A 13696-nucleotide genomic window follows, 5' to 3' on the forward strand; every position below is an offset into this window, starting at 1 on the left:
GGACAAAGCCGGGACAAAAACCCAGGGAAGGCCAAACAGGAAAAATACCCCAACAAAAACCCCAAACCATAACATATAAATGCCATTGCCTACATTGCAAATGGATGTCTGCCAATAGGCCTAAAACATCACATATATGATTATTAGGACAGACTGAGACTACAGGTTATTAATATTCTGACTGAGTAGTAAGATATCAATTCAATTGTGATTCTTTGAGAATTCACAGATACAATTTCTCTTTTTTAATCCAACCCCTTAACATTTAAATGAATCTAAATGTATGTGGGTCTGCTTAAATGTGGCTTCTGGAAAGAAAATAAAAGATAAAAAATGAATTACTTAACAGACATTAATTAATAAGTTCCCCATACTTTTAGAGTTACTCTCTCACATATGTCCGAGGATGACTGCGAATGTATTGCTGCTCCTGTGCCGAGTCTCTGAGATCTCCATTTTCTTCTTTTTCAATCATGTCGCCAGCTAAACTACTAGTTGCTAACATTAGCGGCATTAAGCCGGAAAGATTTGCCGCAAGTGAATGCCTCCAAATCTGTGGAGTCGTCTTGTAGTGGTGCGTCAAGCTGGTAAGGGTTCTCTGTTCTGACCCCCTTTTCTCCTGTTTTGTGGACAGCCAGGGAGATTAGCACTGTGTGTTTTGGTTTGACTCTGTAGCTCAGTTGCCATTTTCTTTCCAGGTAGTATGGGGTTTTGTTTGTTGTGTTGGCCTTGGAGACCCTGACGTTTTTTACAGCTTCTATTTCTGGTTGGGTTACAAAGGATAATTGTTACGGTACGTTGATGTGTTAATCTCTCCTTTGTTAGTTTGAGTTTATGATTTGTGTCACTTCCAAGCTTCCCCTAGGCATGAAACTTAAGAGGAGTAACAGCATATATCCATCCAAATAAAGAAAACAGACAATTCAAGAAATATTAAGAGAAAGCAGGAAAAACTAATGCGTTCTGAGATTTTCTGTTCTAATTGATGAGAGATGTATTTGATTATTTCAGTTTTGGTCACAGTATTTTCGTCGGTCTAGGCACATATTTATTATGACATTTTTCTTGTGATTCAATTTTGTTTTAAAATGTGGAAAATTCTTAATAATGTTCAATGACAGAATGCTACTGGTCTGTGTGGAGCTAATGGTATTCATAAAACGTTGGTGAGTGTAAATTGTTATGATTAGAAAAAACCAATCATCAATCATTAAATTAAGGTTTAAGGAGAATGTGTTTTAGTCCAGCTCCACCATTGTGCTGTACTGAGTTGAGTTTTCAGTGCCACCTATACATTTGGGAGGTTGTAATGTCGCTGCTGTTTGAGGCATGTTATTGCTGTGGAGAGTGGGGACTGGCTGCTTGGTCGCTGAATGCTCAAATAACTATTAGAGAAAATAAAAGCAGTGGCCATTATTTGAAGCGACCTGACTCTAATGTTTCTTTTGGTCTAATTAGCTTGCTCTGGCAGGTCATGTGCAGGGCCACTTACCCCAAATAAACAAGCCATGTGAGGCTGCCAATCAAGGTGAAGAGAGAGAGACCGTTGAGAAACAGTTGAGTGCGGTAATCACAAACTTGCATGGCGTGTTGATTACTGATGCTCCACTGCTGAAGACAGGTTGACGATAATCATTTCTGGGTGGCTGTAAAACACAATACGGTTTCAGATCAAATAAACAACTGCAGCACAGGAGGATCAATCCAGGCAGTCGGCACCACAGAAATACAGTACTTTTCTTTTTCTGGCAAACACAAGGTAATGACTGAGGGTAATGAATAGGGAATGCATCAGTGCTAAGCCAAGCTGAAGACAATTCCTGTCTTCTTCTACTCACTTCCTCCCTCCTGTAATTATGGCTACTGAGGCCCCGGGATCGATAATTGTGTGTGTGTGTGTGTGTGTGTGTGTGTGTGTACTGTATGTGTTATCTTGGGGGAGCTTAGAGCACCGAACCATCAGCAGTCGTAAGTGCCTGTGCTGGAGATACACACACCTGTGTGTGAGTGTGTACGAGCGGAGAGACTGACGCCCTCTATCCTGCACAGATTCTGCCATTTCCTGCTGTTCTCAATTTGTGGCAGACAGTCTAGTGCCCTTATTTGAGTTCTGTTTGTGTTTTTGATGCAATGAAGCTCTAAAAACCAACTGCACAAACCCAAAGGGTTGCCAGACACAGTTAGCAGCAACTAGCGGGTAAATATAGCTGAACATTTACAAGGTAAAGAGCAAAACATTTTCCTTAGGAGTGAGTAGAGACCCAAAACGGCTAAAATCCTGGCTCCAAATAAACTATAATGTTGCTCCGTAAGTGCTGAATGTGTAAATAAGCAACCGTTTGCTTCCAAATTCCATATCTACCTAAAGGTGCTCTAAGCGATGTCACACATGTTTTAGGCTACATTTGTTGTCACACACAGCAAACACCCCCTCACTATCCGCGAGCTGCCTTGACAGCCCAGGGTCTTCTAACAGCAACAAAAATAAACTTAGCCCACCTGCACCACGAAGCGTACACAAACAATGTTTCAGCCAATAACCGACAACAAGGATTTGAGGGTGGGGGTGGGGGGTTATTGTGCGCAAGCACAGAACGGAGGGGATGAGGAGGAGGGAGGGACAAGCTAGTCTCATTTTGTTTGAAAATACTCCAAACGTCAACAAGAAGTAGCGTCACCCAACGTCGCTTATAGAGTACCTAAAAAAGGTGATGATATTTAAATTTTATGTTCACATCTCGTTTTTGATATCCCCAAGTAATCAAAAAAGTTAGTCATTGCAGCTTTCAAGTTGTATTGCTGTAGAGTGATGTTTAATGAGAGGGTTCCAGTATTGTTTTATCAGTAATTCTGTACACTGTACAGCATGAGCATGGGCTGACGTGATACACTTTTCTGCAGAGTGTAGAGGATGATAATGGATATCTGGCGATCCTTCCATTAACATTTATCTGTCGATATACATTACCGTTGGTGACGGTAATTCCCTGTGAAAGGTAGCAATGTGCCAAAAAGTGCAGGATGAAATAAAAGTGCAACTAATGCAGGTTTCAAAGAAGCTACACTTCTCACAGCATATGCTTCATGAGAATGGAAATGTTTGTTAGGTCTCCAAGATACTTAGAATATCATTAAACTGAAATATCTAAATAAAACCAGGTTTTTTTTAACATGCAAGGTGCTTGGCGTACTCAGTGGTGGAGTATTTAGAATGTGTGCTTGTGTAAAATTAATATTTATTGTTCTTGTAATGTTTTCCATTTTAGGAGAGCTTATGTAGTTGTGAAGTATCATTGTTGTTCAATGAGTGTTGCATCTTCAACTATGAAAAACAGCTTGATGACGGTGCATTATTTCACGAACTAAAGAACTTTGACAAGGTTGAGGTTATAGATTTTTCCGACATATCCTCCCAGCCTCTCCTGTTGATTGAGTTTTTTAACCCGTGAAGGAGCACCTTGTTTTTCAACAAACTGTAATGGGAAAATTACATTTAAGATCATATATGTCCTTCTATAATATGCATGTGTTGATTATTCATATAATAATTCCCAATGCTTTGCAGGGTATATGCCTTTTGAATCTCTCTTTGTGTGTCCTCCCTGAAGGAGATGACAACTGTTTGTCATTGCCTTTTTCCCCTAAGGACAAATGCCACAAAACAGGAGAAATGTTTATGCTACCAGGTCCCAGTTCCTCCCAGGTCAGGGCCATAGACCTATCTAGTGAGACAAGATGTTCTTTTTTCAACTAAGATAGCCTGACCAGTAAAGAAACTTGACAAAGGGCAAATTCAGAAAGACGCAAAAGCTCTAACTTGTCTGCCTGGAAACATTATTTGTTATGCTAAGATTAGACTGTTTTCCAAACAAGGTCTTCTTTTCTCTGGGGGCCCGGGAGATAAGGCAGGATCCTACTGTTGTAATGTTGCAAGACGCTGGTCCCTCTGTAACTGATGTTTGCATTGTGACAACCGTTCTTGTCATCTGATTGTTCTCCGCGGAAAACAATTAAACTTCATCGAAGACCAAACCTTGATTCGGTTTGCAACTAAGTCTCACTTCCAACAAATTCCTCTCTCGCTGTACAAAAAACTTCCACGACAAACTTGGCGTCACAAACATGATTTCAAAGAGGGATCAGAAAGGGACTCCGCAGGCGACTGATGACAGCGTACTCCAGGGATCTGATGATCGCCTGCCTCTAAACCTCGTCAAAAATCTTTGAGAGACAGAGGGTCAGAAACCGCAGAGGGCTCTGCTGATTCCACTCTGAAATTCAAAAGACAAGGAAGCAATTTCAAACAGCGGGGGTAAGTTAAAGTTTTAATTCTGTTGGATAAATGTTTTGAATTGGCCATTGAAACATTTAAGAAACAAATATTGACTTTGTTGACTGATGGATTCAGTGAAAAAAAGAGTTTATTAAGGCATTCAGGTTGTTATTTTTAACAGATAAAAAAGAGCAAATTGATGGCATTTTTTCCAACACGGGTAAGACGGGGTTGACTGATAGATTCTGGAATAAATCCACACTGACAAACAGTCATCGTAGCTGTTTCCGGATTTTCTGCAAAGTTTGCAGTGATCAGACTGGGCCGTATAGTAACGATTATACAAGAAGTTGATAGAAGTGCTTCCGCTCTTGGAAAACAAGAGTTCAAAGTCACATGTTCCTTTGGGAATTGTAGTGGAAGAAATGGTAAAAAGATTTGGCCCTGGATGTATAGAATGTCTGCCATCTTGGGCAACAACATTTGGGTTTCCTGTAAATGATTCTTTAAATACAGGAAAACTTAGAATGCTGAAACAGATTGATTGATTCAAATGTGGAAACAAGCAATGTTTTAATCAGTTGCTGAAAGAAGCCTGTAGGGAAAGAAAACAGATGCATCAACAGTTAAACTCTGGGGAAGTCAGATAACACTGATAATGTAGAGAAGAAAGGAGATATAAACACTGTGATACTAATGCATTTTCTCTCTATCCGAGACTTAAAGACGGCGATCTGTTGGTCGACCCACCACCATCCTACCCTCCCCCGCCATCCCGGCCAAAGGGAGAAACACCATTCGTGCCCCCCCCAGAAGCAAGCACCAGGAGCAAACAAGATACCACACAGCATTGTGACAACCGTTCTTTTCATTTGATTGTTCCCTGCAGAAAACAATTAAAACGTCACCAAAGACCAAACCTTGATTCAGTTTGCAGCCTGTCTTTATTTTGTTTCAACAAAATCTCACTTCCAACAAATTCCTCTCTTGCTGTACAAGAAACGTCAACGACAAAAGCTGAATTCGTTCAAATCAAAAAGTGAGGATTACACCTAAGAATAACAAAACTATGACACTGCATAGAGATTTAACTCGCCAACACTCCGACTCCACCAACAACAGAAAAAAACATGCTAACGGTACAATGCTTTCAATGATTTAACACTGAGTGGTACAGAGGTTCAGGATGCTCATATCTTATAATGTATGTTTTTTGGTCCATGACAGCCGGATTTCAAGATCAATGTATTCCATACATGAGTTCTGACATAAAACACTTTCAACAGTGTTGTGTATGATGGAGTGTTTCACTCAGATAATGCAGTTACTGATTTCCTTTAACAGTCGTTCATGTTGCAACAATAAATGTAGGTAAACATGAATCACTTACAATAACATATGTCAAATAACATAAATCCACTCCGATAACATTGACAGAACGTTATTAAAACACAATAGGACCTGTTCATTTTTTTCTCCCATGAGCCGAGGAGATCTCAAAAATGTGTTTTTCAAAAAATTCAAAATGATGGAATTTTTTCTAGGCGGGCCTTATTGTCTTTTTTGTAGAGCACATTAATTTGCACCTTTGTGAGAAATTTCAAGTCAATCGGACTTACAGTGTGGGGGGCGTTGCCTTTCAAAGTTTGCATCTTAAAGCCTTAATTACAGCGCCACTATGTGGCCGATATCTATGTTTCATGTTTCTAGCTCATTCCAGCTCACAGGAATTTGAGCAAGCCAACAAATAATAACTATAATAACTTAAACAGACAAACGTAGAAGGGATCTACCGGTTCGCGGTTTGAACCCTAATAAGTAGTGTCCACTAAAACTTTAATTACAACTAAATCTGGGTTTACAGTGGGAGGATTATTCTCCCTGGTGGCTGTGAGAAAGAAAGGATAATATCAGAATCCTGTTAATCAAATTCAGAGTGCAATTATTAATCATTCCATGCTAAAAACATGTATTGCACAGTAATACATTAACTTTTACAGTTGCAGGTTTGTTTTGCTTGGCTTCTGTTGAGTTTTTGTCACCTTTGTCCCATCCCAAGAACAGCAGTATCGTAACAAGCCGTTTATAACCAAAGGCTTCTCCCATATTTACCAACCACAGTGATCATAATCCTGGAGAACTAAACTACACCCTGAACTTTGTGATCATTTTGGATGTTGTTTGATTTATTCCCCTCAAGTAGAATGCTGTTAAAGTAGACTTATATTCTTATGATCTGTTCTAATACATTTTTAAAAGGTTAATCTTTAGCCATGGATGACATTAAGATGCAACTCTGCTTCTTAACCCTTGTATGGTATTCGGGTCATATTGACTCATTCCAAATTTTCACTACATTTTTTCTAGCTGAAAATCAATGACCTTACCTTATTTTCAGTGAAAAACATGTATTCCTGACTCAATTTAGAAAATGATTCTAGATATGACCACCACTTTTGTTTTTTCCATAGTGTATTTAAAAAAAAAAACTAATCACACTTCCATTTATAATTGTGTGCTATTAGACACTTTAGACACTGATTGCAATACCTGAACATATGTTATCTCAATTGTTTGAAATTAAGATAGAGACTTTGTTGAGATTTGTTATTAGATTATGAAGAAACATTTTATTTCAGAATTGTTTTTAAAACCCCAAATAACTCATAGGTCAATTTGACCAGAGGGACACGAGAGGGTCCCAAAAGTGAAGCCAACCTTAAGGGTTAACATACCCACATTGCTTTTACATTTATCAAGGCTTTTTTATCGGTGATTTGTCATTGATGATTTGTCTCTACATGATGTCTTAACTTACATGTTTTAGAAGAAACGTTGCCATGCAAAACAGAGTAAATAAATTGTTCTTGAGTTGTTTGAATTGGTTTTAGTTTATACATTGCTGCAAATTCTAACAAATATTACCCCTGTGAGACAATAAAGGTCTAATAGGAAGAAAACATACAGCATAACAATATTATTCAACAGAACCACAAACCACAGCCTCCTGAATGACCATGAAACTGATTTATCAGCTCACTAAAACTAACCTGAACACATGTAACCTTCAGTAAGGTGAGGTTTATTGTAGGGCTGTTTCTCCAAGCTGTATGCATGTAAGTTTTTATTTTCATGTCAAACACACCAAATTATATCGTTTCCTGTGCTCAATATAGCTTAAAGCAGTGGGATAGTGTTAAGATTTTAATTCATACTGATTTTTTGTTCCAAAACTCAACAGATTTATGGCAATAAAATGTATGCAAATGAGTACAGATGATGCATTTTCCTTGACGTAATGCTGACTGTGAGGCATGCATGATTCCTGACAATGCTTATTGCCACCTGTGTATTGTACCTTTGACCACCAAGCAGATGACTATTTCTCAGGTTGTACAAGGCCATCGCCTCCAGCGACATTCATAACACGCTGTTAAATAACTCAGCCTTTAGGCTCACCTTTAGCCCGTCAAAGTCCCTGCAGGAAGAGGGACAGTGGGGAAGGAGGGAGAAGGAGGAGGACAGGTTGAACACACATAGATAACAGCCAAGCAGTGACAGGTGAGCTTCTCCTTTGGACTAGGACACTGAGCACAGACGAGCTGGTGAGTTTAATTAAAATACTCTACTATACTCTTTATAGTTTGACCTGAGATTTATGATCACATATATAGTTCTTTAACAAACAGTATAAAGCAGGGAACATTTAAATAACTTTTTTTTAATTACATCATCAGATTTTAATGTAGGCGTGAAGTAAAGGCATAGGAATCTGAATAAAACATTTGTTGTTTTAATTTCTTTTCCTCTAATCTTGTATTTTTTTTTTTAATTACTTAAGTTGTCTTAAAAATACAGAGCTGGCCACAAACATGATAAAGGGATGCAGGTATAAATTGCTTAGTTTTATGGGGTCACACAAGCCAAAAAGAATGGGAACCACAAGTTAAACTATAACTATACTAAGGAAAAAGGTTAGGGGAAAAAATCACATACACATCACATGAAGGTGCAAGGCTGTTGGAAAACGGCTGACTCCACACCATGAATTGTTTGGCTCTTGTCATTTTGGCCTGTCAGTGCACCTGTTGATCATAACACAGGAAGAGCTGTGTGACACTAACAGAACATACTGTAGCCTACCATAGATATACATATGATTTCCCAATAACAATACCAGACAATCAATCAATTAATCCTTTATGACTTTTCAGTGTGGCAATAATAAGAGGATTACAGTTACATTTCTCACTTTGAATTTAAAGTCCAGGCTGTCTTTTTAAGGAGATTCCTAACCACAGTCAGCTTTACTGATGTTAACCATTAATGCCACTGGAGTGCTGACATGGAAGATTAACTTTTCATCTGAAGCCATCAGCACTTTTATGGCTCCTTTAGGTCCAGGGTTATCGGCTATTAAGTTCCCGTTTAAAGGGTGACAGTGGTGTCAGGAAAAGGGGGAGAAAGATGGACAGATATTTTTAAGGTCATATATAACTCCCAAAACTGCAACTACTTCTTTACTAAAGAGTTAGATTAAAATATTCAACATAGCATTATACTGCTTTCAGTGTTTTGTTTATCTATGTATAGTATCAGCCTCAAGATTGCTTTAGTCTATAGCATATAAGGTAAACGTTTTTTGTGTTATTAAATAGATTTTGGTCATATTTGGAGATGCAGGTAATAACTATAGACAGCAAATTGTGTTCAGTTCAGTAGAAAAGTGCCAGAGAAAAGACACATTATAGAATTTGTGATTGTATATATGTAACCGTATCCTCCAATATAGGACATGGCTGGGTACAAGTCAAGGGTGATTTCTTTAACCAAGAGGCCGGGTCATTCATTTGGCTTCTACTTGAGGGTGGAGCAGGGTGAGGAGGGTCACCTGATTCGCTGCCTGGAAATGGGAGGTCCAGCTGAACTGGCTGGCATGAGAGATGGAGACCGCATCCTGCGGGTCAATGGAGAGTTTGTTGATGGACTGTCCCATTCAGAGGTAAATAGGATGTGGACTTACCGCAGTGCATTAATTAAATCAATAATATGGAGCCCAGGAAATAACAATATGTAGTAAAAGGTTAACAATTAAATATGGAGTAAAAAGAAATACACTTCACACGGTTCCTTTAAAGTGAGCCAAAACCATAAATTCAGCCTAATCACTACTTAGACCTACTGCATATTTGACATTATAAGAAGAAACAATAAATCTACATTGAATTACACACAAAATCAAATAGTCCTGTGGTCCTGGATGAAGACAAGAGAGAAGCACCTGAAGAAGGTTGATGTTATGAAAAGAGGAGCACGGTGTCTGTGAACATTAGCCTGGCGTTGCTAAGACGTCTTAGCTACTACTTACGAGAGTAAGTACTTAAGAGTGGTATGGAAAATCGGAAATGCTGCGTAGGTAGAATAAAGAATAGGAAATCGATAAATGTGTGTCAAGACCCAAATTAAATAAGAAAAGTAAGGAGTTGAAAAAAATAAACAAGCCTGTGAAATATAGATGGAAGAGACATTTGGTGGTATCAGTGGCTTAGTCCGTAGGGAGTTGGGTTGGGAAATGGTGGGTCGCTGTTTCAAGTCCCCATATGGACAGAGTGGTAGCTGGAGAGACGCCAGTTCACTTCCTGAGCACTGCCAAGGTGCTCTTGAGCATAATGATTAATATTTCTTTTAACAACTTATTGTAATCATTAAACTAGCAGTGTTATGTATTGGTGTATAATATATTCTGTTCTGTTGTATTTTTTAAATGCCCATTAACCGTTTATTACAATTTGTCAGTATTGGGGCTTTATGGTCTGATGGTACTATGCTGTGACATGGATCTTTCTTAAAACCCCTCTGCTGTGTCTGTTTCCCCCCGGGACAGGTGGTGGAGAAGGTGAGAATCAGTGGAGCATCAGTCACCTTCCACATCCTGGATGAAGCTTCCTACATGCTGGCCAAAGCACAGGGATTGAACCTGTCCAACCCTCAGAGCACACCAGTTGCCAATGGTGTAGCCAAACAGGCTCTAAAACCTAAACTCTGCTACCTGGTTAAGTCCAGCTCAGGCTATGGGTTTTCTCTTCGCTCAGTCAAAGGTGAGCTGAGGAGGCAGGGTTAGGCTACGCAATCTAGGAAAATTGATCAAAAAGAAAAGATTTCAAAAGCACTAAATGACAACGAACGAATGAACCGGTTTCGTTTATCTACCACCTACTATGTGAGGTGGAACTGGATGATAAAATAAGGTTACAACTAATGGCTTTACTAAATGTTAAAAATATTCATATTTCTTTATTCAGTAGATTAGGAGCAAGTAATTATTAAGAACGATTTTTAGGTTTGCAAGATTGTGAAATCTGAAATTGCTTAGTATATATTCTCCTCCAGAAAAACACCTCTTTTTGTATGGCATTTAGGTATTTATTTCAGACTTTTTCAGAGTTCTGCTGACCTTCAGTGGTTTAACTTCTAACCTTGCTGCAGTGATGTACAAGTGTACTCCAGGACCCCATGACATGATTAGGTGTGGTTACAGGTGCAGTAGAGCACAATTGTGACTACACCCAACCCCGCTACACCCAAAGAGATACAGGCTTGAAACAGGGCTTCAAGCAGAAACAGAGATATCGTCTTTTTTTTTACTCCGTACATTCTTCTCCCTTGTCAAAACCCGGCGCCTTCAAAACCCACAATCCAACTAAACGGACAGTTTGGTCGGATATTCAGTTGGATGTTTTTAGTAGTTGCTAGCCACGCATTGCCAGACGTTGCTAATGTGTAATATCTCTGTTTGGATATTTTCTCACTTTATTTTCTATAACACATTTTCTAGGTGAACAGGGTTTGTTCATGACAGAGGTGATCCAAGGAAACGTGGCTGACAGGGCCGGGGTCAGTGCCAACGACCGCCTGCTGGAGATCAACGGGGAGAACGTAGAAGGCTCCACACACGAGCAAGTAGTGGACAAGATAAAGTTGGCTGGCAGCAGCATCATGTTGCTGCTGATTGAAGAGGAAACAGACAGGCACTACCAGAACATGCGTATGAAGATAGGCGCATGGTTAGCCACAGCCAAGTATCTCCCACACAAGCCATGTGTCGTCAACATGACCAAAGGACCTGATGGCTATGGATTCCTGCTAAAGGAAGAGATCAACCTAACAGGCAAGGCCATTTGTCAATATTAGAAATAGCTGGTATTTTAACGCAGAGTAAAGGCTGTGCTTTAACAGTGTGCTCATTAACTCCATGCAGGCCACTTCATTAAGGACATAGACAGAGGTAGCCCAGCGGAAATAGCAGGTCTGAAGGAAATGGACAGACTAGTATCTGTGAATGGAAAGGATGTGGACGACTGCAGCCATGAGCAGGTGGTGGAACAGATCAGGCTGAGTGGAAACAAATGCTGCCTCCTAGTGGTGAACAAAGAAACGGACCAAATGTATAAGCAGGTGTGTGCGGGTGCCACTGTTAAAATACAGACCACAGACAGGCTTTATAATGTCATTGTTGTGTTCCTCACAGGCAAAGGTGTCTCCGATGCTCTTCCTGGAGGAGATGGATTCCAGCTCACCGCCCAGTTATACAGAGGCCATCAACTTACCTGTTCCTGTCAGACCATCCACACCAGTTCAGGAAAGGAAGGAGGAGCTCAAGCCTAAACTGTGCAAGATGGAGAAGACCTCAGCTGGCTATGGCTTTCACCTTAACAGCATTCAGGGGGTCCCTGGACAGTACATCAAGGAGGTAAGACTGAAAGGAATGGCCCGCCCTTTAATAATGACAATTTCAAATCTAAGTGGTGACACACTTTGTTTCAGGTGGTGAAGGGTGGAGCGGCAGACAGGGCGGGTCTGGTGGATGATGACATTGTGGTGGAAGTGAACGGAGTAAATGTGGAGCAGAGCAGCCACGAAGAGGTGGTGGCATTGATCCGCAACAGTGGCAACTCTCTGCAGATTCTGGTGGCAAAAAAGAGCATCTATGACCAACTCAAAGCTAAAGGAGTGGCCGTCACACGCCTGCTCCTCGGGGAAACCTCTTATGCTCAGGTCCACACTGCGGACACTACTGCAGAGGAAGTGGAGAGGCATGAGGAGGCCAGACCTGAAACCCCAACAGAACCAGAGAGAAAGAGGGTGAGTGTTGCCTTTTAAATGCCGCCAGGTCATATTTAACTAGCTGTGTGGCTACAGGGATGGCAATGTGGGTTTGTTGGTCAGTGGCGGTCCAGACTGAAATATCTTAAACAACTATTGGATGGTTTGCCATTACATTTTGTAAAAACGCTCATGTTTTCCAAACAATGAATTTAAATGACTTTGATGATCCTCTGACCTTTCCTCCAGCACCACCATGAGGATAACATTTGTGGTTTTGAATTAAATGTCTTTAAACAATTGGATGGATGAATTGGAACTTTGGGGATTTCTAGATGTTTCTTTAGCTACATCATCAGGGCATACTTTTAAGTGGTTTAATACTTTGGTTTTTGACTGAATACCTGCAAAATGAATGAGCCTCCCATGAGCCTTAGCTATACTTTGTTTGTGCCGGTTAGCAAACGTGCAAGTATTACGTCATTCCTCAACCTAGTGTCAACATAGAGAAAATGTTTAATGTCTACAAGAATTGTAATTTTATTTTTTCTCTCTTCTAGACCACATCTTCTTTGTCTCAAGACAGTATCGATGAGAGACTCTGAGATGCCACAGAAAGGACACGCTCCCTGATTTGGCCTTTGTCAATCTAAGTTTCATGCATCATTTTCTTTTAAACAAATCAGCTCTAAAAGAAACAAATTTTGAAATTCCTTATAATGGAATATAATGTCATAGAAGTACAGCAGGAAACTGCAGTGACCTAACGCAACACACACTCAGAACGTCGAAAGTGTGTTGTTTTTTATTCTCGCCATGTGGCTGTTGCCACAGCCAAAAGACAAATTAAGTTTAAAAAAAAGATGAAGATAGCAACAACAACAAAAACACACCTGTCTAAACTATTTAAAAATGACGGGTCTGTTCAGGACACCCGAGTCTGTCACTAGTAATCACTAGTTCCCAATTCCTAAAAGTACATAATATTTTCATTAAACACAAATAAATGAAGACATACTATTTTAATCAAGCTTACTTTATGGGTATTTGTTTTTGTTCCCAATTAAATGACACATTACCCTTCAGTATGCAGATCAGGAATGGTCTCTTCTTCATAGTCAATTTACACCTCGGTAGGAGTAAAGCAGGGATGTCCTGTGAACAGTCCAGCTCCAGTGTGTTTCGACAAAAGAAAGGAAAATATAATTTTGGCCAAAATAATGAGAATTTAAGAGCACAAACAACAAAGTGTTTGCATTTACAGGTAAAATTAAAATTCCTAATAGTAATGTTTGTTCTAAAAAATATTTCAATTCGAAA

At 39.7% G+C, this 13696-nt stretch overlaps 1 protein-coding gene across 1 annotated transcript; it reads left to right on the forward strand.

Moving 5' to 3' along the window:
* The first annotated feature begins 7765 nt into the window (after positions 1–7765).
* On the forward strand, positions 7766–13098 carry pdzk1 (PDZ domain containing 1). Its single transcript, XM_034886146.1, has 8 exons — positions 7766–7878; positions 9066–9275; positions 10158–10371; positions 11109–11441; positions 11532–11728; positions 11802–12023; positions 12098–12415; positions 12937–13098. Exons 2-8 carry the CDS (start codon positions 9069–9071, stop codon positions 12979–12981), a joined length of 1536 nt encoding a protein of 511 aa, XP_034742037.1. The 5' UTR covers positions 7766–7878; positions 9066–9068; the 3' UTR covers positions 12982–13098.
* The last annotated feature ends 598 nt before the right edge of the window (positions 13099–13696 follow it).

This window comes from Etheostoma cragini, chromosome 11 (genome assembly GCF_013103735.1).
Source record: "Etheostoma cragini isolate CJK2018 chromosome 11, CSU_Ecrag_1.0, whole genome shotgun sequence".
Lineage (NCBI taxonomy): Eukaryota > Metazoa > Chordata > Actinopteri > Perciformes > Percidae > Etheostoma > Etheostoma cragini.